The sequence below is a fragment of the Budorcas taxicolor genome, chromosome X (assembly GCF_023091745.1).
Source record: "Budorcas taxicolor isolate Tak-1 chromosome X, Takin1.1, whole genome shotgun sequence".
NCBI lineage: Eukaryota > Metazoa > Chordata > Mammalia > Artiodactyla > Bovidae > Budorcas > Budorcas taxicolor.
Genome location: NC_068935.1, coordinates 112,438,924 through 112,465,831, shown reverse-complemented (window position 1 = coordinate 112,465,831; position 26,908 = coordinate 112,438,924). Strand labels below are relative to the sequence as shown.

General features: G+C 38.1%; 1 protein-coding gene across 1 annotated transcript in view; it reads right to left on the bottom strand.

The window, feature by feature from the left end:
• The window catches only part of DMD (dystrophin), a 2,235,978-nt gene that overhangs the window by 366,988 nt on the left and 1,842,082 nt on the right, over nt 1-26,908 (bottom strand). The window contains exons 58-59 of the mRNA XM_052663429.1: nt 11,252-11,372; nt 10,362-10,630 (exon numbers count right to left, since the gene is read on the bottom strand). Of these exons, the coding sequence (XP_052519389.1) occupies nt 10,362-10,630; nt 11,252-11,372 (390 nt within the window). The remainder of the gene's footprint in view (nt 1-10,361; nt 10,631-11,251; nt 11,373-26,908) is intronic.

Sequence of the window (26,908 nt, the reverse complement as noted above, 5' to 3'; positions counted from 1 at the left end):
GAGTATTTTAAAATTTAATTGTTATCATTGGTAACATGATAACATTTAAACAAAGTGAATATTCTGTGACTAAATATCTTAAAGTATTGAGTGCGAAGGCAAGCTGAATTCTAAGTCATCTGAAGCAACTCAAAACTTGTATGAGTGCCATTAAAATACCAACAAGAACATTGGAATAAATAACAGTGAATGTTTTGTAGGAGACAGATTTGGAAAGAGTAGGCCATTATTCACTTCAAGGTTTTAAAGGGAAATTCTGCTCCCTCCCTAACCATCAATCACTCTCACAGGAGGCCATGTGCCTGTATTCATTTTTAAATGTTCTGGATGTTCTGAGATTCAAAAGAAATAACAGATGATATGTTTATTACTTATAATTGGAGAATTACTAACAATAAACAATATATGTATTTATACGTGTAGACCATGGTTCTCCTGTGGAATGATGGCTCTCTCAGTATCCCTGGAACAGCAGCACCGCAATCACCTGGGAACTGGTGATGCAGATCTTTAACTCAGCTCCAGACCTCCTCCACCAGAAACTCTGGGGAAAGCCTTCACCAATCTGGGTTTCCATCAACTCTCTAGGTGATTCCGATGCATGCTAAGGTGAGAGTCATGGCCACAGAAAATTATTGACATTCTCAATGACGGTGTCTAAATACCTAGGATCCTCAATGGTCACAAATATCTGATCAACACAGACACTTAGAGATTATGTACCTATAAAGCCAAGGTTGCTTACAAAGCCATTTTCTTTACTGATAATCATCACTTTCTCAGACATTTCTGTGAACTCTTCTCTATTGTTACCAACCTCAGTAAATATTAGGTTAACCAAAAAGTTTAGGTTTTTTCGTAACATCTAAATGGAAGGGGGGAGGGGGGCACGTGTGGGAAGGACAAACGTTTTGGCCAACCCAATCCCTAGGTGGTAGGTTGCACAGGGGGGAGGGTGGATTTTTCATAAACACAATTTTCATCACCTCTAAAGAATTACTGCATGTGTAAGAGAAAGTAGCACTGAAAAGGCCATGTTGAAAGACAGAGGCTGAATGGATTACTACGTTCGCTTACTGTCTATAAGGGACACTTTTCCTGGCCTGGACATCCACCCTCCAGTTGTGACTGTTGGCTACTAATGCTTCATGGCCACCTCTCTTCTTCAGAAAGGTCATCTCTGCTGATTGGAGCCCCTATCTCAGGAGACAACACACATTCCCAGCCTGGGAGGTGACTCAAGTCTCTAGGGGTGGGCCACAGCCAGGGGTGGGCCACAGCCAGTGGTGGGCTGGAGCAGAGCCCAGGAGTCAATCGGGTGCATTTCTTCCCAAGTCCATGTTCGGTGAGATCACGCTGGTAGCTTGAATCAGTCATGGCAGGAGTATTTATACCCTGACAACTGGAAAACACTAAAAATCAGTGTTCACTCCACCTCAGAGCTAGCTAATAAATGCTCACTGGCATGCTGCGATTCATGGGGTCACAAAGAGTCGGACACGACTGAGCGACTGAACTGAACTGAACTGAGCATAGTGCTGGCCACAGCCAATGGCTGGCTGGGGTACAAAAGGACAACTCTGCTGGGTGGTTCATACTCCAGAGCTTTCTCCATTTGAATCAAGACATAAAGCTAGATTTGGCCTGAGATGATATGCTTGATAGGCTTTTTTGTCTCCCTAGTGATGCTTTCCTAACTCCCACACAGGCTTCTCCTGAAAGCTGACCATCTACAAATCCTGTACACCCAGACCCCTGTTCTTAGGGTTTGCTTCCAGGGAACCTGACCTATAACAACCAGTTAAATTATTAGTTAAGTGACTGCTGTACAAAAGACTCAAAGAATGTATGATCAAAATCACAAAGAGCTAGAAGTCATGGACATTTTGAATCACAAAGATCAGACGAAAATGCAAACCATATATCTGAAATGGGAAGGATCTACCTTTTGTGTATGTGTACATAAATGAAAGAAGCTGTTGGAAAAAGAGGAAGCTGTCACAAACTGGGCAATTTTTCTATCATTCTTCTCAAATTATGCTTTCATACCCATAGGTGAGGAGCTTCCCTGGTGGTAGAGTGGTAAAGAATCTGTCTGCTAATGCAGGAGACCTGAGTTTGATCCCTGGGTTGGGAAGATCCTCTGGAAAAAGAAATGACTTTCCACTCCAGTAGTCTTGCCTGGAGAATCCCATGGACAGAGGAGCCTGGAGGGCTATAGTCCATAGGATCCCAAAGACTTGGACACAGCTTAGCGATGAAACAACAACCCACAGGTGAATATACTGGAGGATTCATTTTACATAGTATGTTGGAGAAAAAACATCTTTACATTAAAACACAACAAATCCATTTTGGAGAAGACCACAGAATTGAAATGAGATTTTAAAAATAAGAAACATCAAAGAAATTTTATGCTCATGGAAAAAGGAAGTAAGCAGGTGGAAGGGGAAGATATCTGGTTTTATATCCTCAGCCATTCAGAGAACTGAAGCAGAAAAGCTTGAGAAGCACTGCTTTTGGCAAGTTCAGTTGATAGAAAAATCTATAGCAATTGTTAACTATAACTAAAAATATAATTTTAGTGTGAATATATCTTATTATGAAAAAGTTTACTTTTCTTAGTCCCCATTAAGTGTTCCATTAGTATCATAGGCACAGGTGTTCCCACAATTCCCAGAAAACTGATTAACCAAGAACCAGCTTGATGCCATCACTGAACTTGGTTAAGGTAAGGGGGCATAATATCGGCATCACGTCAGCTGTTTAATTTTAAAAATTGTAATTGCAAGGCATGATGGGAATACAGTAGGTGCTGACTCCATGGGTTATTTGTTCTTAAGTCATTCCTTGTGCTTCTGATAGGAGAGTAGCAAGATTTCGAATTTTAAACTTGTTACTACTTTGGTAGATGTCAAAGGAGACTAAAAATCCATATTGACTGTGTACGTCCACCTTTGAAGAAAACATGGAATTTTAGTTATATAACTAACTCAATCTAAAACTGTTTCAAGTTGATGTGTTACATGCACACATACACACAAACTAATAAAAATTCTTGTTCCCTCAGCTTGGTGCTAAATAATTATATTCTCAGGAAAACTAAGATGCCATTAATATAACTCCCAGGACATTTTATTCACAAAATAAATTAAACATTCACACTCTGTAATGGGATCAGATTTCTCTGGGTATAGGTTTAACCATACTATAAGTGAATGAATCATTGAGTCTTTAGATGCGCTAATGCTGATACTATGTTACTTAAGTTTTTGTTTTGAACAATCTTTTATTTCCCAAGACTTGAGGAAGAGTGTTTATAATTACTCCCAGCCACAAACAAAGCTTCGGGAATAAACCCTTAGTAAACAGGACTGGCATATTAAAGGATCAGTTTTTTGATATGGCTGTTTTCAAATAGTAGGAAGGATGATACTCTTTGGAGAAATTTTTATTATCTAACTAAATACTTCTTTAGTAGAATAATGTCAGATGAACTCATTAGCTGAACATTTTGATTAGCCATGTTCTCCTAAATATTCCATGACCAGAAGAGCTGTACAACTCTGATTTAACGCAGTCACAATGGCAACCAATTCTAGCTGCTGCTTTTATCACAGTCCATCAAAGGAATACAAAGAAGCCCAAATTAAAATAAGTTCCATAATAAAAAGAACATGTTCCTTTTCCAACTGTTTGAAAGCCTTTTCCTATCTTTAAGCAAAGTTCACTCAGTAATTACCTTATTTATGAAAGTAAAAAGCAGAAGGATGTTTCTCTTATTAAATAAATGACTTTGTGCTTTGAATGCGGAGGGCATCTCGAAACAGTCAAAAAGAAAGCCACATTGAATGTCATCAACTTATTTCCTCCCACCCACTGTTTTAAATCATTTGCCTGGTTCCAATGTATACTACACTTACGTAAGTTGTTTATGAAGAGCCAAATTAATAGTCTTCACAATTGTTTTCCTTGGAATTTGGAGAGCTGACAAATGAATTAGTAGAAAATGGCAATTCTACATGAATTAGCTTTTAAGTCTCCCTAAGAGGCTGATGCAGAACTTAATAAGAGACTTATTAGGGGAAGTAGGGCAACTTAATTCAGATTGATTATAGACTTTGGTGAAGACAGCTGGGGTTCAAATGAAACTGCAAAGGAACTTATATGCACTTCAAAGTATGCTAAGCAGATGTCTGAAACAATTACTCTGTGCTGCCTTTTCAGATATTTTAAAGGCAGGATGGGAATAGCATGGTAAACCAAGGTTCTATTTGCCTAAACCGAGGTAGGGGCTTTAAAAACCCACACAGCACTATACCTAAAGTCCAATGCCTTGGGTAAAGGAACATGATTTGATGTTGCTGTCCTCAGTAATTTTCTTTTAATTTTATAAACAGAGCAGGAAATGAGAGCGAATACATGGGAACTAAGTAATAAGCTCTCCTGGCAACAGTAACTTGCACTTAATTTTACATTGAACAAATAGTATGGTTAGGAAATTTAAGATGATTAAATTCCTCCTTTAGTGTCTAAGCTCTAGTAAGGCCAACAATGATCCTTCTATTTAAAAATACTGGGAAAAAAAAAACAAAACAAAACAAACAAAAAAAAAACACCTCGACTTCTGAACGTATTTAAGTGAGAGTTTCCTATAATATGCCTTCTCATAGATATACTCCCAGATAGTAAAGGCCAAATCATATGCTTTTAAACATCAGAATTGTATGCTTTGGAAACTAGATAAAACCCTGGTTACTCCATATGACAGGCATTAGTTCCATATTTAACCCAGATTTATAAAGGATTATATCGTTTCTGTGTTTTCTTCTCCAACAGCTTACATTAATATGTGTAGCGCTCACATAAGAGCAACAACAAAGGCCTCCACAGAGAACTTCTCTGTTACTTATAGCCCATAGCAATTGACAATTGTTAAGAGCAATTAACAAAATATTAGTAAGCTTTCCTTTTCATACTATGGGTAGTACATCTTATTCATTATGGAAATATCATTCCTTTATTCAGAGTGGGGAGAGCTTACATATTGTGAACCAGTTTGGTCCTGCCTGGCCATGCATCTCCTATCTCTGTAACAAAGGATTATAAACTTTCTCTATAAAACTCATATATAAGAAAGGATTTAAAGTTGGCTCAGATAAATGACAAATACAATGAAATTGATGAATAATAAAATATCAGGGTTAAAATGAAAAAAGCAATAAGGGAGGAGAGAGTTACATGAGCATGGCTGAAATCTTGCTTCTAAAGTGAAGATGAAATTCTAATGTGTTACATCACATTTCACATTACCTACCAGGAGGAAACATACTTGATTTTCTCAGTGTCAAGTTCTGAGATAGCATTTCTCTGACAAATTTCTCAGATAAACCATGCCACAGGTAGCCTGAAGAGAGCACTTACCAGTTTTCTTCTTAAATTTTTAGATGGGAATGTTGAAAATTGAAATAAGTCAGGATGGCATAGTGGCCTCATCGTTATCTCTGTTCTACTATGTTCATAATTACATTATTCTCAATTATAATTACAAAAAGGTCCAACTAAAATATTTCATTGTAAGAACTTCAAGGAAAATCTCACAGAATCCCTGTACTTGAATGTTCATAATAAGAAATATAAGTTGAAAGTCTGATTGAAAAAAAAAACCAACAACAACACGTAAAATACATAACTACAAGGGTATGAGAAATCTGCATATTCCAAGATGGCAGCCTGGGAGAGTCTAACTATAGTGTGTGAAAAACTGTTTCAAGTCAATTGGCAAACTAACGGCAATGAAACGTTTCTGGCTCAAGAATGACATACCAGTCAGTGTCATGAAACCATGGTAGGTTAAAACAAAGAGACAACATGGAAAAACAACAACTTGCACAAAGTTTTTCACACAGGAATTATTCTTAAGAACAAAGATGTCATAAGTAGACTTTAGATTCCAAAGTTGTTCTACTCTATTAAAACCTGAATGTTTTCCACTTATAGGTATATGTAGCACACCTAGCGATTCAAGGAGTTATTCTCATTCCCCATGACTACAGAGAATGTAAGAATATTTGCATAGTCACATAAGCATTGGTGTTATTTCCAGTAAAATGAGAAATCATGATTCTGTCCTTAAAATATTTGATAAGCAGTATGAATCATGAATTTTAAAAATAAAGAGTCATTTAAAATTTAAATTTTATTCTAGTGGTTATTTCTATGGCAGCTATATTTGGAAGGCTGAGATTCTCTTAGTGAGCTAAATAGTCAATATTAACATTATGTTCCTTTCTCTTATTGTATATACACTGTCCTAAAGATGATGACTAGTAATAATGCCATGTCCATAGGGTTCTAAGACTTAGTTGTTGTTTTATCCATTCTCCAAATTCTAAAATCACATTTGCTAATGAAATGATATAATGCTAAATCCCACAAAAACACACATTCCATAGTGACTTGAATAACAACTTCTTTAACAAATGAGAGCTGAATGGAGGCGGATATTATGAGAGAGTCACTAAGGGTGATGAAAACAAACTGAGATGGATACATAAAATGTTCTGGCTACCAGCCTAGCTATCCGCTCTACATTCCCTACAGCATGGAGCTTCTGAGGGCTTAAATTTAAGGGCTTAAATTGCTGAGTAGAAAAATAGGAAGCATGGTATTAAGTACTCATCTGCTGCTTTTCAAACTAAGTTTTAGTTAATAAAATTTACTCCTGATAAACTACCACCACCAAAGTTTCAAAGCTGGTATTGTTGAGATGCAACAGAAAAAACCTGATGTTTATTTCCACTGTGAAATGAAGAGCAACTTCTGAAGGGAAATATATATAAATTCATATCATCTATAATTTAAAGATAGGCATAAAATATTTATGGAATACTGGTTTAGAAACCAAGATAATCCCATCTGTTATGACCAGTAAATGCATATTATGACCAGGTACTGTAACTTTAGTGTATTGGTGTCTGAGAAAGAAGCATTGTTACATACAAGCTCTTTTTAAAGTAGCATTCAGTGTATACATGTTTTGTTATTACTGGGATGGGAGTGAGGAGGCTTACCAATCAGGGTATGGGAAATAAAGTTAGTCTTAGGATCAAGAACAGATGAGAGAGGGGAATTGAAAGGAAAACCACAAATAGGGTTGGGTCAGGGCCAATTGATCTATGAGCTATTCTATTTTTAGTTAGTTTTTGTTATTAAGTCATGATGTATCCATTCTCCATCTATATTCATTATCTTACTAATGCTCCTGTGTGACCCATATGACTCAAAATGAATCCTTTAAGTCTTCTCAAAAGCCTATATAGTTAGCCACTTGATTTATGAACTAATTTACTTCCTTTGGGACATTCTTTTAAGTTAATTTGCCATTTGGGGGGAAATTTTTAAGAATTTAGTTCCTAGGGAGGTGGGAGGGGGGTTCAGGATGGGGAACACATGTACACTCATGGCGGATTCAAGTCAATGTATGGCAAAACCAATACAATATTGTAAAGTAAAATAAATAAGTTAATTAAAAAAAGAATTTAGTTCCTATATTTTGGGATAAAAAGAATATTTTTAATGCTAAATAGGTAATGTATTTCAAAACATTATTTTAATTTTTATGTACACAGAATTGTTAACCATTGCTTTAAAAGTTAGACCTGGGGTCATAGAATGTTAGGGAAGATATTTTGGGAGTTATAAAGTCAAATTTTTAATCTCCCTTGATATCTTCACCTACTATTTTAATGAAGAGCTTTTCAATTCCACATTAGACTGTAGGCTGCATAAGGACAAAGACCAAGCCTGTTCCATTTATAACACTTTGCGAAGAGTTGACTCATTGGAAAAGACCCTGATGCCGGGAGGGATTAGGGGCAGGAGGAGAAGAGGACGACAGAGGATGAGATGGCTGGATGGCATCACCGACTCTATGGACATGAGTTTGAGTGAACTCCGGGAGTTGGTGATGGACAGGGAGGCCTGGTGTGCTGCAATTCATGGGGTCGCAAAGAGTCGGACACAACTGAGCGACTGAACTGAACTGAACACATACATAGGGCATTTCACAGAAGCTCATAAACAACTGTTGGGTGAAGGAATAAAAGAAGGTACATTAGACTTCTTATATGCTACTGGCAGTTTACCAGGAACTGTGAATTCACAGATGTACAGCAGGATCCTTTTTCTGAGGACTCTTACTTTCTATGGGAGAACAAAAAGGCCACAATGTATGTGAAGTTTAAGTGCAACAATTTAAGCATGTGTGGTGATCTATAGAAGCACTGAATTAAGAGCAGTTTCTTCTGCTTGATGGGAGGTGGGGGTGAAAGATGGGCTTGGAGCCATTGGAGTTGAGCTGAGTGAAAGTTGAGCTGAGAGTTATGAAAAGAGATGGGGAAAGGGGGATATGGTCAGAGTGTCCTTAATGGCCTAGAGAGGACAGAAGCAACAGTCAGGTTTCTATGCTAGGGCTAGGAAGAAACAGGGTCACCTGCCTTTGGCATTTGCTGGACTTCTTCATCAGGCAGGCAGTCTCCTGGAGAGTGTTTGGATTAGAATTGGAAGAGAATGGATAACAGAAATATCAGTAAAGAAACTGTTTATTCATTCACTCACTAAGCAAATATTTAAACTGTAGTGTCTGTGATATGCCATGAATGCTAATGGGGAATGGGGTTTAAGGATGTATAATATAACTATCTGAATTAACAGATGCTGGGACTAGAAGGGGACACTGGGTAAAAAGAGGAGAGAAAACATAAAGGAGATATTCTGAGGCAAAATGAGCAATCAGTGAAGTCAATGAAAACACAGAAGGATTCAAGGATAGACCTCAAGTTTTTAGCCTGAGCAACTTGTTGGCTTATGATCCATTAACTGAAATAGGAAACAGAAGAAAAGCTAGGTCAAAAGGGGAATGGGCCAACAGGAGAACAAATGGATTTGCTTTCAGAATGGTTGCCTTTGGATTCTAATGGCATATGGGTTGTGGTCAGTTGCTCAGTCATGTCCGACTCTTTGCAACCCCATGGACTATGGCCCACCAGGCTCCTCTGTCCATGGGATTCTCCAGGCAAGAATACTGGAGTGGGTTGCCATTTCCTCCTCCAGGGAATGGCATATGGGTTAGCAGACCAGAAAAGAGATTCAGACTAGAAATTCAGATCTGTCACCATTCACTCCATTTCAAACTGGGAGCATTTATCCAAAAAGAAGAGAACTGACCTGGAGGAGGAAATGGCAACCCACTCCAGTATTCTTCTCTGGAGAGTCCCATGGGCAGAGGAGCCTGGCGGGCTACAGTCCATAGGGTTACAAAGAGTCGGACATGACTGAAAGTGACTTAGCACATGAGCAAAGGTTTTTATAGAATAAAAAGAGAACTGAGCTCAGATTAGAAATTTGAGCGTATCAACACCTGAAGGGTGGGGAGAGTTTCAGAACTGAGGAAAATAAAGGATGAAGAAGGATGTGGAGGAAGCAGTGCCATGAAAGCCCAGGAGAAGAGACCTTCCAGAATGAGGGGGCTGCCAAATGTGCCAAGTTCAGGTGAGGATTTCACTTCTTCTGCATTTGAACCTGGGGGGATGTGTTGGTCTTGACACTAGATCAACAGACTAAATATGTTTCAAGTTGCTACTTTTCAAAATGATACTCTTAAATATGTATATTCTTTCTCTGTAAATGTATTTATCATCTTTGTGCCATATGGGAATGTAACTTTGGTCTCATGGACATTATTCCAAATATAGAGTGATATTTCCTAATCCCTGCAGTGGACTAATACAATGCAAAAATTGTATTCTATACAATGCCTTTTAATGGAAGGGCAGAATTAATGGTCTTAGTTCACAGTACCATAACTCACTCAAGTCATATAATTCAGTTAGCAAAAAGGCCAAAACCTAGACTCCTGGCTACTGACTAAATATTGTATTTTTCCCTTCTCGGATACTAAGAACCAAAAATACACACACACAGACGCACATGCACTCAGACACCCATGCGTAATTCAGACCACTTTAGTACACTAGAATTTCCTCATAGCAAAATCCAAAAGATGTTTTCCCCCTGTAACTTAATATTTCATTTTCTATTACTGAAGACAGACAGATGATTAGATCACTATCTTCTCATTGAGAAAATATTGGGTTGGCCAAAAAGTTCGTTTCAATTCTCCAGGCCACCCCCCCCCCCGACCCCCAACCATGCGCCAGAAGACTTTGAATTTGTGAAAGCATTCAAGTACATAAGGGCCCCATTTTTAACTTTTCGAGAAGAAAATATTGCACCAGAGTTCAGATTAGAACCTCCTTTAAATCTCTCAAAGGGTGCTGAGGCCAAGCAGTAGACCGTACCTTGACTTTCTCAAGGTGATCCTGGAGGGAGTCAATGAGAAGATCGCCCACGGGCTGCCACGATCCCTTGATCACCTCAGCTTGGCGCAGTTTGAGGTCCAGCTCGTCTGTGGCCTCCTGCAGTTCTTGGAGTCTTTCGAGGGCCTCGTCTATTTTTTTCTGCCAGTCAGCCGAGTGCAGGTTCAATTTTTCCCACTCTGTGTTGACCTCCTCAGCCTGCTTTCGTAGGAGTCGTGTGACATTCTGGGCTTTCTCCTCAGGCGGCAGCTCTAAATTGGCAAAATGACAAGGTTTTAGGCCACATTCGTTTTTGTGTTTAAAAAAAAAAAAAAAAAAAACCCTGCTGAAAAGGTCATACTGGCAAAAAGAAAAAGAAAAGTTTCACAACAGGGTAACCTTCTGATTAATGGTTCTTTTCTACTTTGGAGTTTAGCACATCTGAAGTCGTGTCTTCCTGAGTGAATCTGTTCTACTTTATATCAATCAGATAATCCAAGATTCATTTATGCTACTGAGTAGCAAGATGTTAGGATGCACACCACCAGCTCGAATTTACTGCAGGAAAGAAGGCTCTTAAATTGAAAATTAGCTTATAGTCTTTGTGACAATAAACTTCCTCACAGATAATCTCTTTTGTTTGTTGTTTACTAAATGTTTCAATAAGTGATCGCTAATCTCTTTTAATGTTTATTTATGAATGTGCAAACAGATTTATGCATAGTGCTTTATGAGTCCCTTTTCTTTTTCAGCATCCAGGTTTAATTTGAATCGATTCTATTTAACCCAGAAAATATGAGACCTATCCAGACCTTGGCAGCCAGAATGGATGGGATGCTCTGTCACCACGGATCCTTCTATCAATATGTTATTACAGTTCCACATTCAATTACCTCTGGGCTCCTGGTAGAGTTTCTCTAGTCCTTCCAAAGGCTGCTCTGTCAGAAATATTCGTACAGTCTCAAGAGTACTCATGATTACAGGTTCTTTCGTTTTCAATTCCCTCTTGAAGGCCTGTGAAATGAGATGAAAAGAAATGCTGATTTGGTTTGTGGCATTCTTCTCCAAATTAATCCTGGGTGCTCAGAACTTGGTTATGAAATTCCCAGGTCAATTTCTATCTCCTTTATTTATAAATTGATAGCCATAAAATGATAAAGAAGGCTCGATGGATCTTTCTGTTAAGCAGGAAAACACTGTGTATTGTGGAGAGCATAGCGGAGCTTTCAAGATAGGTCAACATCCTTTAAGATATGAGTGATTTATTTAAGTAACTTGACTGCCAAGCTTGAAACGTGGAGCTAAAGTTCTAAGACATATATTGCAAAACTCTAGCAGGGCTAATGAAACTTACGCATACTGAAAAGAATAGATATACAGATTATAATGGGAAACCTAAAAAGCCACTTGGAAAAAACTTAGGTTGTACTGAAGTATACAACCAATCCTAATTCATAAACATCAGCTAATTCTGTCCAAATGTCTGACAATGAACATAAAGATGTATTAATAGTAGACTAAGTGAAACCTCAACACTTTTGAGAAATACCCATTACATTTTCTACTGTGACTTCTTTGAACATGGGAGAAATGTTTTGAGGTACACTGGAGGTAGATTTGTAGGAACAAGCTTCTCTAAAAGAGTGAGCCTAGAATAGATGTCTTGAGGTCATCTAAATCAGCTATCAATTTAAGTCTCTAACTTAATCTTCTTTGATACAGGGTATTAAAGGACAACAAAAATGCACATTTTCTGCCTTCAAGAAGTTTCTGAACCAAAAGAAGGGAGAAAACAAATACACTAGAAACAACGAAAACACTAAAATTCATACCTAACCAAGTGCTAAGGGTTGTGAGATATCCTGTGAGGCTAGGATAAATTCAGACAATCTGAAACCATTGAAGATAGCTATTGACCCATATTCTGCAATCTCAGAAGGGAAGTTGTTAATGAAAATATTAAATATCACATAAACACTAAAAGATCAGTGTCAAAACAACAGTAATAATAGTCATCCTGATCTGCTGCTGCTGCTCCTGCTAAGTTGCTTCAGTCATGTCCAACTCTTCGTGATCCCTGGGACTGTAGCCTACCAGACTCCTCCGTCCATGGGATTTTCCAGGCAAGAACACTGGAGTGGGGTGCCATTTCCTTCTCCAAGTCATTCTGATCTAGAACTTCATTATTCATATCTTGTTTCAATTCTACCTTATTTTTAGAAAGGTTGCCTATTGAATTTAAACCCTGTTTTGTTTCTGAGAGAAAACTTAGCAATATCTCCTTTAAATTTCAGGTATATCATGTTTTAAGAGTACTCTACAAGTACACTGTGTGACACATTTATAAAGAAAAGCCTAATGGTGTTTGCCATTTAAAGAAATCCTGAGTCTGATACTTTGCAAAAGGATCTATCTTTCAATGTTATTTACAGTTGAGCAGAGAGAGGCAAGGTTTTTGAGCCAAAGTAATGAAATTTTATAAGTGGAATAGTAGGATTCAGCCTGTAGATAGGGATGCAACTTCTGTAGAGTTGGATATTCTTGCACCCTTGAAATCATACCGAGTGGGTGGGTTATTTGTCCTGCTTACATGTAAATTTTCTCTCTGATATTTCATTTGTAATCTGTTTGTGAATGTGCACACACTCTGATATTTCATTTGTAATCTGTTTGTGAATGTGCACACAGACATGTTTTTGTGTGCATATGTGTATATAGTTCTTGTATTCCTGCATTTTTATCAAATATCTAATTTTTCCAAATTCAAGATAATTATTACTTTACTTTGTCTCTCCAGTTGGACTTGACAATAGGAAGGTTATACTGACATTACCAATGATAAAAATAATAATATCTCCCTTTATTGAACTGCTACGTGTCAGTGGTTATACTGGAGACTAGAAATACAGAGTTGAATGCAAAACAGCCCTTCCTAGGTAGGAACTTATAGTAAATAGTGGAAGATTTGATTACATAAATAATTTCAACACAATGTGGAAAGTGCTATAGGCTTGCACAATATGGGAAAGGAAATTGGGAAAGGCTTCCTGGAGAAGATAGTATTCAAGAAGAATTCTAAAGCAGGAACATGAGTCAGCAAGGGAAAAGTAGGTTGGAGGAAGAGGAAAGAAGACGAAAATGCATGTATGAACACAGAGGGTAACTCAGTGTGCCAGTACAGTTCTCTCAAGTAGGTGAGCATTTGTAGAAGATCAAGTACAAGAAGAAGACATGTCCACAGATGAACCAGGGTACTGTTCTCAACTCAAACTAATTAGACCTTTAAGTCAGGGTTTGAACCTCAGCCTCCAACCATATACAAAGTCTAGATGTCTTGTAGGTAATCAGGAGCCTTTGAAGGGATTTCAGCAGGAAGTGGCATGGGCAGATATGCATTGCAAATCAATTCTGTGGACATTAGTGCAGAGTACATATTTGAGAAGGACAGAAATGGAGTCAGAGAAAATAGGAGGCAATTGAAAGAATTCACTGAAAGCTTATGAGGATCTGATCCAGGGAAATGGTATCAGGAAGAAAACAAACAAACAAACAAACATAGTAGGGAAATGTTTAAGAGAGTAGAGATGTGGGAATTTGGTGACCAAATTGATGCTAAAGAAGAGGAAAAAGAGCAAGGGTGAACTCCTAGTTTCTAGGTTGGGTAGAGGAGGGAATGCTGGGTGCACTTAAACTAAACATGAGGAAATAAACTCTCCTGGATTTCTCAGTACACCTATAAAAAGTTCTAGCCACATCAACACCTTCCCATACCATGAGAATTAGATCTGTAATCATTTGTCTGATTAATTTTACCGATCCAAGAGGGCCAATTGGTTATAGCCCAGAGTGGTTCTCTAGGTTAAGCTGCAATGTGTCAGAAAGACTGGAATGGCTATCTCTGTGGGCATTTACATTTCAAAAATATAAAGCCCAGACTTTGGAGACATTTCTAGGTTGTAGAATCTGAGATGCATGGGGCTACCTGGCTCCCAGAGAAGCTGGAATTAGGACAGAGCCATTAGGTTTCCAAGGAGACCCTTTCAGAGGGAGAAGGGGACAACTGCCTCCTTCTCCTTTATAAGCAGAGAAAAATCATTTTTTCCTGGGTCAGTCACTCACACAGGAAAATTTTCATCAGATCTCACTATGTCTCCTTAGCGGTAAGGCTTGAACAAAGGGTAGAAGGTAGTGATGATATTTACTGGAAGTTGATTAAAGGAAATCAGCCTCTGGTCTAGAACACCTTATGTGCCATTCAGGATAAAAATTAATAAAGATGAATATGAAAACTCCAATACTCCTATGAGGGGGGTCTGTTGGGCAACAGAGTAAGGGGGCGTGATACCCTCAGCTTGGAGATATAACATTAATTCCAGCAGGAAACAAGTTTCAAATGCCATGGTTAGAGAGAAGAAATGAGATATAAGAGTCATTCTCTCACTAAGTTCATATACACTAAGGGTCTAGGATTATGCTTATAGGCAAGGAATAAAATTACATCAGGGGATGAGATTACTCAGTGGAGTGAACTGAAAAGAAAATTCTGGAGAACATACAGAAAAATTTAGTGAGCAGACGGAGAAATTGGATCCTATGAAAAGCTGAAAAGGATTGGATAGGCAAAGAGATTGGGGGAAAGAAGGACTGTAAAGCTGTTCAAGACAGTGAAGAGCTTGAGAGGAATAAAATGACCAAGAGTGTCCAATCATGACAAAGAAGTAAAGCAAGATCAGCACTGAAAGCTGTTCATGAGACTTGGTGAGAACAATTTCAGTGGAGGCAGTAGCTTTGGAAATAGTTCAGCTGAGGAGCAAGTGAGAGAAGAAAGAGAAGGTATTTTAAATGACAACTATTTGCCTACTTTTTTTTTTTTCCTGAGAGGGAGAAGATGACAGGACAGAGATGATTACAAGGTAGAGAGAGATACATTCTTTTTAGGATAGTGGTGGTTTGAACACAGACGGAAAGTTGGATAATCAACCATCCTGGTCTGCCAGGAACTAAGGACCAGGAACCTTTGATGCTGAAACCAGGACAGCATCAGGCAAATCAGGACAGTTGGTCACCACAGTAGAGAGAGATATATTAAAGACCTCAGGGCAAAGTGGAAATAATTGTTGGGGCAGGGTCTGTCAAATAAGGAAACAGATTTTAATGGTCCCACTAAACTGAAAAAGCTCAAGACACTGTTTGATGATGCGATTCCATTGTTAAAACTGAACAGCCCTGTGATGACCTGGAAGAGTGGAATTGGAGGGTAGGGTGGGAGGGAGGCCCAAGAGGAAGGAGATATATGTATACATATAACCGATTCACTTCATCGTACAGCAGAAACGAACACCACGTTGTAAAGCAATTATACTTCAAAATAAAATTAAAAAACTGAACAGCAAATAATTCAAGGCTGAGGACCACCCATCCATTGTGAGAGAACACTTGTTTGCCCCTTGAGTTGTTGGCAACAGCTTAGCTCCACCACAGCTGCACAGTTTATTTCTAAATATGAGTCACTAAGGATTAAAATAAATCTAAAGAAACGACAAAGGAAGTTCTGTCATTACAAACACATAAGCACCATGATTTTCACATTGGTGCCAGAAATTAAGAAAAGAAAGTAGATGGAAGATAGAACAGTTAAGTGACTGAAACTTGAGAATTTAAGAAGATTTAGACTCCACACACACATAAAAGTGTAAAAACTCCAGAAAAAAAGGGAGAGAAAAAAAAAAACTATAAAGAGCAATATCATATTAAACATGGTTATATGAAAGGTGCTCTTCCATTTATTCATGTAACACATTTTGAGCACCTACTATGTACCAGGCACTGTTCTAGGCAATGGACATCATTGATTCTTATAGCATGGAGTTTAAAAGAGATAAGCTCAGGTAGAAAAAAAATAACAAGACAACAACAGCAAAAAAAAAAAAAAAAAATCCTCATGAAGATATTGCATTAAAATGATGAAAAATAGATTTTTCAATATCTGATCAATTTACCCCAGACTCCATGTTATAACAGTTAACTTCATTTGAAAAGTAAGGAAAATGGAGCCATTTTAAAACAACAACATTCAATACCAAGATCGTTAACTCTTCGATAGTGTGTTGTTTCACAAAAAAATAAAGTAGATTCGAATGACACTGGGGAAAATACATACTTATATACAGTACTGATTTTGTCTTATGGATTATAATTAATATTTTAAATCAGGTATGTTGGTTCATTCATTTGCTGATATGAAAAAGCTACCAGACATAAAGCCCTTCTCCCTTACACACACAAAATGTATCTTTACATTATTTAGATGTCAATATTCAACTGATATAGTATTTACTTCCTGAATCTTTTGAACATATGAAACTATTTTCTTTAAAACCCTCCATTTTCCCCATACCTCCTTTCTTCTCTTTTTGAGAGAGCCAGGCCCAAGGGTCTGAAATAGTGATGTGGAAGAACTGGAAGCAACTACAAAACATTTCAAGTAACTTTGTGAAAAGAAAATAATCTTCTATCTCACAAATGAGAAAAAGGCCTACTAAATTGATATTTTTCCTTTAGCTTCTTGAAGTTCAGAAAATAAACTTATAGGAATTGTGCTACAAAATTACAGTAGCAGCAAATCCCAAGGTACATCCATTTTATTGCAAAGGTTAAATTATCTGATGGATAGTATTTATACCTCATAAATACTAACCAACTGGGTGACTTGACTGCTTGCTGATTGATTCATTCATTCACAAATATTTATTTTGAATCTATTACATATAAGGTAGAGCAGAAATAGAGACCTGATCTTTGTCCTTAAGGAGTCAATAGTTTGGTTGAGTAAGTATGTTTGTATAAAAGCATATTTTTATTTAATTAATGTTTTACCATTGTGAAGCAAAGTACAGATGAGTTAGGCTTTTACCTAAAGCCATCTGTTCATTAGTCACTTAGGATCCAAATTTTGAAATTCTTAAGCCAGTCTGAAAGTGACTAATAACAAGAAAACCAGTTTCCTAAATTACAAAAAGTGTGGAAGACACAGAAGTGGAAAATCCTAATTACAGTGAGGCAAATGAAAAAGTTAAAAAAACCTGAAAGTAATAGAGAAGAACCAAGCTGTTGATTATTCAACTTAAGCCAGGCTGAAAGTCAGAACAAAAAAATAAAAGTTCCTTGAATTACAGAATATTTGAAAGCCACAAAGGTGAAAAATCCTAATGACTGTGAAGCAAATCAGAAATAAAAAACCTGGAAGTGAGAGAAAAGAACCAAGTCACTGATTCTTTTTTTTTCTGCCTGTCCTATTTGTGGGGAAAAAATTAGGGTGAATATGACCAAACAACTTAATAATACATAAATAGGAGTAGCTTAGAACCATGTCGGGGTGAGGGGCAGTGAAGGGTGAGATACTGATTTGCCTGATAGAAATCAGAGAAGAGCGATATAGGACGAGAATGTGGGCACAGGTACAGGCATTACAGAGAGAAAAGCTATGTTGCTGTCACTTATAAAGCCAGGGGGCCTAAGGATTTAAGTAAAAGCTCTTGCATTTCAAAACAAATCTCTTTCAACCAGGTACACTGTACAGTTTCCCCGGAGCTGAATTTTATCTATATTCCCACTGAAGTGCCATCTGTATTGGTGTCATTTGGACTGGCAATCTGAAGGAATGACTATATGTTATTTCCACATTTGTTAGCAAAACTTTACAGAACCATCCTGAGAGGCAGGCTAAAGTGGTGACAAGTTCACTGTCCTGGGTAGCAGGACATAAGCTGAAGTCTCGGCTGGGCCCAAACTTGGTTGCATGACCTCAAAAAGGTCATAAAATCTTCCCAAGCCTTCCCGTTCTCATTTGTAACATGTAGAGGTTTGCTAAGTATCTTACCTAAGTTCTAACATCCATTTCTAATATTCCATAGTCAACATGTATAGATCATTCATTGGTCCCAGGCCTGTTACGTGGTGGCACTTTGAGACGGTCTCCCTGAGGCATCGTTCCTGATATTAAGATTAGAGAAACAGCTTGGCACCTAATAGATACTCAATAAATACAGTTGAATACGTAATGGAACACTCAGGTAGAAAAACCAAGTGTGTTATATGGAGGCCAGTTGGATTTAGATGCAGACGATGTGAGAGTGAAAGCCTCGTTTTATGAATTCGGAGAGAAAAAAAAATAATGCTGTCAATTGGGAAAAACTGAGAGATCCGTTTCTGGGTCCACTCTTAGTTTCCAGCTGTAAAGTTGAGAGTAATCTGTGAGTTACTAGGTGGATTTTCCTTAAAAGGAGGCCCTATTAGCCCTGCCTTCTTAATCCAGGTGATTTCTTCTCTAAAGGAGATACTGACGTCCACCCATTTGCAAGTTCCATTATTTGAATGGCTGGCTGGGGCTTTTCCTCTAGCCTGCGTTGGCTAGATGAGAGGACCTACAGACTTAAAAAGCATAAGTGATCCAACGGTGCTGCTTCTTCAACAAATGGTTACTGAGTGGGCACAGGACAAGTACAGCAACACCGTCATACTCACAGATTGATTAGTATCTTAGTTTTGTCATATCATGTTGTTCATTTCCACATTATTTTTACCTTATCTGTATGCCTATGTTGGTTTTACTTCTGACAAGAACGTTGCTGAATACATTCTGTTACCGTAATGACCTTTCTCATTTTTAAGAGCCACCCAATTTATTGAGTCTCGAGCACATTAGAAATATTGTAACTACTAAACACTGATTTAGGGGCAATCATTGTCCAATTAATCTGAAATGAAGATCAGGCAAGAAGGCAAGATCCAAATGTGGTTCACTGAAGTAGCAGAGATTCTGCTTCTAAGAATGTAAGACAAATTCATAGGGATTTTTGGAAGAAGGAGATTTGCCAGAAGTGGCAACAGAGCCCAAACCCCTAGAAAGACAAAGGATTCACTTAATACTCATTCACGATACTTTGTATTAGAGAAGTTATGAAAATGGGACAGATGAGCTATCAAGGAAAGCTCATAGTCACCTTTATATTTTTATCGTGGTAGAAACATGTAACAAGAGATACTCCTTCACAAAGTCTGAAGTGCACGATTCAGGAGTGTTACGTATAGGCATTAGGGCGCACAGTAGATCTCTCAAACTTACTCATTTTGCATACCTGAAAGCTTCTACTTGATGAAGAACTCCACATTTTCCCCTCTCTCCAGGCCCTGGAAACCACCCTTCTCTTGGCTTCTGAGTTTGACTACATATCATCTTTAAACCAGATAAAAAAGTTTATCTTATTTTCACTCTACTTCTGCAGAAAATTGAACCTAAGGGATTATAGTATCAGATACATGTAGCCATTGTTTCTGGTAAATTTAAGCATTGTTTCAGATAGTTAACAACCTGAACAAAAATACCAATTTATAAGTGACATTTAAGTCAATTTGAAGCAATTTGAAAAATAAATGGACACATTTTAAGTCTGAAATAATTTTTTAAAATATCTAATTTTAGTCGATGAAAAAAAATTTTTTTTGAGCATCCTGTGGGGCAAAGTGTTTAACCCGCTCCTGTTGAGATTTACTTTCTGGAAGTCTTTTAAGCACAAAGTTGTCTTCTCTGAGATTAAGGGCACGGGCTAGCCGAGACTCTAGCCTGCTTGCAGATCTCTGATACTGAGGAAGAATAGTTTAGTGCCCACGTAGCATCTTGCACAGTTGTCTGACTCTCAATCCTAAAGCTGAGCTGCTTCCAACAACCACTGGGGAAGTCACTTCCACAGATGATAATGCTGTTAAACTCCCAGTCAACCTTGAAAAATCACTGCTGAAAATTCAGTCTGCTCCCAGGGTCATTTAAAGAATTGGGTATTAGGTTGGTGAGCCTAAACCCTAAATTTTGGACATTCTTTCTGAAGCAATAGTGCAGATAAATGGATTATCAGAAAACCCTGTGAAAAATTAATTAATATCCCTTCTCAAGAGGCTTAGCCAAAATTTGAGATTGTCAAGTGTGAGTGGTGACTAATTTCTGAATCACACAATTTGTTTCTGTCTATCAACATGATCCAGAAATGGAACTTCACATACACACTCTCCCCTCATCCATGATCATTTTGAAGTCTTTCCAATTTCCATAAATGGCATCATCATTTCCCCATTTGTTGAAACCAGAGACTTCAGAGTCATCCTTGACTCTGCCTTCTCTCACATTCCACATCCCATCTATCTTAAGTTCTATCAGCTCTACTTTCAAACCGTATCTTGGGTCATATAATTTTTCATCATATCTATCATTTCCATTCCAGTCCAAGTGATCATTATCTCCTTCCTAAATGACTTCAACACCCTCCTAATCTTTCTCCCTGCTTTCTCTTTTGCTTCTCCTACCATCATTTCCCCACACAGCAGCCAGTATCCATTTCTGAACACATTAATCAGATCACATCATTCCTGCCTGTAGTCTTCCAGTAATGGCTCAATATACACAAAATAAAATCCACCTCCCAACTAGGGCTGAAAAGGCCATTCATTATCTGGTCTTTGCTTCTCTCTATAACCTACCACTAGCCCATCCTGCTATTCCTTGAATACACCAAATCTGTTCTTATACCTTCACATTTGCACTTGTTGCTCCTTAGGCCTAGAATATCCTTCACTCAAGGTCTTTGCTTGGCTCACTCACACACAGAACCCTTTGCTCAACTAATAGTCTCTTTAGGTAGGCCACTACCTCTCAGTCTTTCTCTAGCCTTATTTTTAAATTTTATTTTCATAAAACTGATCTGATATGACTTTATTTTTGTTTATTTTATTTATTTTTTTTTTTTGGCTCTACTGTGTGGCTTGCAAGATCTTAGCTCCTTGACCAGGGATCGAGCCCCAGCAGTGAGAGGGCTGAGTCCTAATCACTGCATCACCAGGGAATTTCCCTGACATCATTTTATATATTAATGTATTGGCTTACTATGTGTTTCCCTCATTGAAGTTTGAATGTCTGTGCAGGCAGAGTCTCATTTTGTTCACTATTGCACTTTCAGCCTCCAGCACAGAGTAGGTGCTCAATAATTATTGAAAGACTCAATAAATTCTAGGAGTCTGAGTTATGGTAGAGTTTTTCCTAAAATAATTTTTTTGAGGGAAATGGAAGAACACATAAAAAGATCAGGGGCTTATCTGTGATTAAATGAAAGTGTGTAAAAATTCTTGGTAAAGGCAAAGTACTACACGAATATTATTTTAAGAGTATTTGTCAAAATATCAAAATATTTTGACATGGTTATAAAGAGGACTGTGGTAGAGAAGTCAATGTGTAAACTATTCATAGTTTATCTTTTTATAGTCATTAAACAAAAGTAGCAAATCCTAGATGACTCTGTTCTTAAGTTCTGATGATAAAGCTAGTTTTCAGAAGACCTCTTCAAATGGCTAGAAATGTAGTTCTAAAAATAATTGAAAATCTTTTCTATTCAGCATTCCTAAATATGACTGCATAAAATACCAAACTTATACAAAAGCAGCTTTTACTCCATTAGTGATGATGAACAGATCAAAAAGATGTTATTTCCTCCAGCCTAGTCAAGCAGACATCTTAGACTAGATAACTAACAGTGAACCTCGGTAGGGGATCAAAACTTGTTTAGAAATCCCAAGAGGCTAGAATGACTCACTGTATCACAACCTTTTTTGTTGTTGTTTTTCAGAGGTGACAGGGAACAATGGATTTATTTGGTAACACAAAGCTGACTTGAATCTTAATGTCCATGAATGGCATCTAAAGACATTTTCTATGTCTGTGAAAAGACAAGACAGGGAACTCATAGAGCTAACACACATACTAAAATGCACCCAAAGGAAGCAGGCTGGTATTGACAACAGAATTGCTTAAATAAATGTATAACCTACAATGTGATCTCAGGATAATTTTATTGAATTACTCAACCTCTCCCTCACTTTGTGGTGACTTCTGAGGAGATTGAATGCGCATAATATATGAGCTGACAAATGAACAAGTCCACTACTTTACTCAAGACTTTTCACTTGTCAACAGCATCCATGCAATACTGGCTTTCTGTCCCCTGTTTTCATAATGTATGTATTGATTACTTCTATCTCAATCTTAACTAGAAAATCTCAGGAAGCTTTGGAGGTGTCCTTATGGTCTCTAGAGAAGGAATTAGAGAGATTTTTAAGTTGAAAGATGAAAACCGAATGACAAACAATTTCATTAGTAAAAATGCAAACAAAACGTTATTACCTACAGTGTTCTTATAATCAAGGCCTAATTTCCATTTCAATTTGGGGTGGGATGAAGAGCATTAACTAAGCTCATGGTTTTATTGCAGTTCTCCTTAGAAATCTCCCACTATGATTCGCTCCTTTAAAACTCTCTCTAGGTTAATCACAGAAGTAGACAAGTAATAAATATCACTTTAGTGACTGCTCAAGTAAAACAAAGGAAGTCAGTTTTTAAAATATATCTGGACCAGAATAATACACACTAATTGAAAACGCGTCAGTCTAGTGAGGCAAGTAATGAGGAACCGTAAAAGCCAGGATAATATATGCAAAAGATATAAAAACTGGTCAGTTTATATTTGCTAGGGCACATTTGAGCTTTAATTATTTATAACACTTCACTGCATATGGAGCATTATTTTATTAATTAGTCTTCAGAGTTATCCAGTTGCAGTTGTTATGCTGCCCAGCTGGTTTGGGGAACACAGATCCACTCCCAAGGGTGTAAAAACCTGCTCTGGGGAGTGAGACCGCAGTTCCCAAATATCTGCGTGGACTCTCTTAGACTTTTACCGATAGGAAAACTGTATACTCTTCAATCAGTGTCATTGAGATTGACTATGTATTTTTGCTTTAAGTAAAGAGTACAGTTCAGTTCAGTTGCTCAGTTGTGTCCAATTCTTTTTGACCCCATGGACTGCAGACATATGATATTTTGCTATAAATTTCATCATTAATCTGCAATGATTTACTAAGAAAAGATAAATTACCTCTTTTATAAGTATTCTGATCTATAGAAAAAAGTGGAATATTTTCAATTACTATTTATACTTTTGCCATTTTAATGGGATTTGTATTCCCATAAAAGAGAAACAGCATTAATAATTTCTAATAGATAGCAGGTGATGTTTTTCTCAAAAGTGACACACCAAATATATGGCGAGCAAGTTTACAATAAGAAGTGAGCCATCTTAAAAAAAAAGAAGTGAAACTTCTTGATACTCAAACATTTTATATAAACAGTATTTGGAGCGAGAAACCCTTCAAGAGCACAACATTTTCTAAAAAGGTTACAAAACAAAATCAGTTCAAGACCAGATCTTGACAGAATTTTGTAATGACTGCATTCCCTTTACCTCCTCCTAACTGGGTGCAGAAGCTCTGATAGAGAGACCCGGTTTCAAGGATTTTTCCTTTGTTCTTTTTGTCCCCAGGCAGTGAGAGCATCACAAACTAGATAGCAATTCCACAACAACCAGAAAAGGGCTACTGCTTAAGTGAGAGGAAACAAGGTGCTAAATTGTTTTCTCATCAACACTTAGGAGTGATGATGTTCTTTGAGGGAGTGCTTTGTGACATGGATTTTTCTTAAGGATACAAAGAGAATTTCATGAAAACATTGGACCAGAACCCGAGGAAAACCAGTGGGCATCAAAGTAGCTTTACACACTATGAAAAGATGCTTACTTGGGAGTAAACAAAAATCCTGCAAGTGAGGAAGGAACATCACTCTTGATTCTTTATCTCCCTGCCCTGGATCTCGGGAGGACAGAGAATGAAGACGAGATTAGTTCACTGGCTGTTCTCTTCCCTTCCTGCCTCTTTATCTTCTTTCCTTAATTCCTTGGTTCCTTTATCTATTCAGTGTCTATCATGTGCTAGACACTTTAGAAGGTGCTAGGGATAAAAATGACAACCCTCTTCCGAAAAGAAAGCTTCTTGGAGCACAAGGTTTAGTGAACGTGGTTGACATTAATCAAAAAGTCACACATAGGCACGATGACAAGTAATGTTACATCATAGAAAGAAAAGTATGGTGTTATGAAGACATAAAGGGAGATCTAGTCAAATGTGAGCATTGGAAAAACACTTGCTTGATGTCTGAGCTAAGATGTAAAGGATTCTAAGACATTAGAATTTCCTAATTCTCATAATTAGGAAATTATGAGGGGGTAGGTTTGGGTAGAAAGGGTTTCAGGATCAGTATATTCAAAGCCCCACCTGAGAGGAACAGAGAACTAGGAAAAGAACAAAAGCAGGTGTTATAGCTAGCCATTATAGCTAGCATTAAGAGAGCAAGAGGAAGAGCAGTACGGAAACAGAAGGTTGGAGCAGACCAACCTTGGGGGCCTTGGGGGTCCTGCTGAGGATTTGCAGTCATTTTCCAATGGTATTGAAAAGCCACTGGGGAGCGTTAAGATGAGGACTGACATAATTCAAGTTTTATTTTTACATAGATTACACAGACTGAAAATGTTGACTGCATTGTAGGGTGGTAAGAACAGATACAGAAAAGTGAGGAGAAAAGGTCTCTAGAAATGGTGACGATGACACAGTAGACAGGGTCAAGAGAAGTAAACTGATCCAGTAATGTGTTAGTGTTGGAAGGCTGGAGGTTGGTGATCCTGAAAAAGAACTATGCATCAGTCTGCTCTGCTGTTGTTTGGGTAGGAGAAACTAGTTAGCTAGAGTCTCCAAGACTTAGGGTTTTGTAGATGACAGCAACAAGAAGATAATGAAGGAATTTAGGGTCTTGAAAGAGTTCAGTTCAGTTCAGTCGCTCAGTCGTGTCTGACTCTTTGTGACCCCATGAATCGCAGCACGCCAGGCCTCCCTGTCCATCACCATCTCCCGGAGTTCACTCAGACTCACGTCCATCGAGTCCATGATGCCATCCAGCCATCTCATCCTGGGTCGTCCCCTTCTCCTCCTGCCCCCAATCTCTCCCAGCATCAGAGTCTTTTCCAATGAGTCAACTCTTTGCATGAGGTGGCCAAAGTACTGGAGCTTCAGCTTTAGCATCATTCCTTCCAAAGAAATCCCAGGGTTGATCTCCTTCAGAACGGACTGGTTGGATCTCCTTGCAGTCCAAGGGAATCTCAAGAGTCTTCTCCAACACCACAGTTCAAAAGCATCAATTCTTCGGTGCTCAGCCTTCTTCACAGTCCAACTCTCACATCCATACATGACCACAGGAAAAACCATAGCCTTGACTACGCGGACCTTAGTCGGCAAAGTAATGTCTCTGCTTTTGAATATGCTATCTAGGTTGGTCATAATTTTCCTTCCAAGGAGTAAGCGTCTTTTAATTTCATGGCTGCAGTCACCATCTGCAGTGATTTGGGAGCCCCCCAAAATAAAGTCTGACACTGTTTCTACTGTTTCCCCACCTATTTCCCATGAAGTGAAGGGACTGGATGCCATCATCTTCGTTTTCTGAATGTTGAGCTTTAAGCCAACCTTTTCACTCTCCACTTCCACTTTCATCAAGAGGCTTTTTAGTTCCTCTTCACTTTCTGCCATAAGGGTGGTGTCATCTGCATATCTGAGGTTACTGATATTTCTCCTGGCAATCTTGATTCCAGCTTGTGCTTCTTCCAGCCCAGGGTTTCTCATGATGTACTCTGCATAGAAGTTAAATAAGCAGGGTGACAATATACAGCCTTGATGTACTCCTTTTCCTATTTGGAACCAGTCTGTTGTTCCATGTCCAGTTCTAACTGTTGCTTCCTGACCTGCATACAGATTTCTCAAGAGGCAGGTTAGGTGGTCTGGTATTCCCATCTCTGTCAGAATTTTCCACAGTTTATTGTGATCCACACAGTCAAAGGCTTTGGCATAGTCAATAAAGCAGAAATAGATGTTTTTCTGGAACTCTCTTGCTTTTTCCATGATCCAGCGGATGTTGGCAATTTGATCTCTGGTTCCTCTGCCTTTTCTAAAACCAGCTTGAACATCAGGAAGGTCACGGTTCACGTATTGCTGAAGTCTGGCTTGGAGAATTTTGAGCATTACTTTACTAGCATGTGAGATGAGTGCAATCTTGAAAGAGTTATCAATATTTAAATGCTTGATGACTCAATCTAAGTTGGACTTGGAGGGAGACAAAGAGAAGATCAGTGGAACTAACATACAGAACCAAGAGTTATCAATAAGCTGGGAAGTCCTGATACACCACAGAGAGGAAGCAGATGGATATCTGAATAAGTATACTAACCAAGTGGGGATTAATTCACTTCAGTATGGTGGTTGTTAACCAGGACTCTACATCACATTTCCCTAAAGCATATCATTGATCATCAGATTATTCAGTAAGAGGACTGAGAATGATAAGGACTAACATTTTATAATAATCAGGGAGAGTGAGGCTGTATTTATGACAAAAGGTAGGCTAGTCGCTAAGGCATGTCTGAATGTTTGTGACCCTATGGACTGTATCTGCCAGGCTCCTCTGTCCATGGGATTTTCCAAGCAAGAATACTGGAGTGGGTTGGCATTCTCTTTTCCCACAAAACTGCCTTAATATTCTGAATTATATGGAGGGAAATGGCTAAAGGAGAAACTGG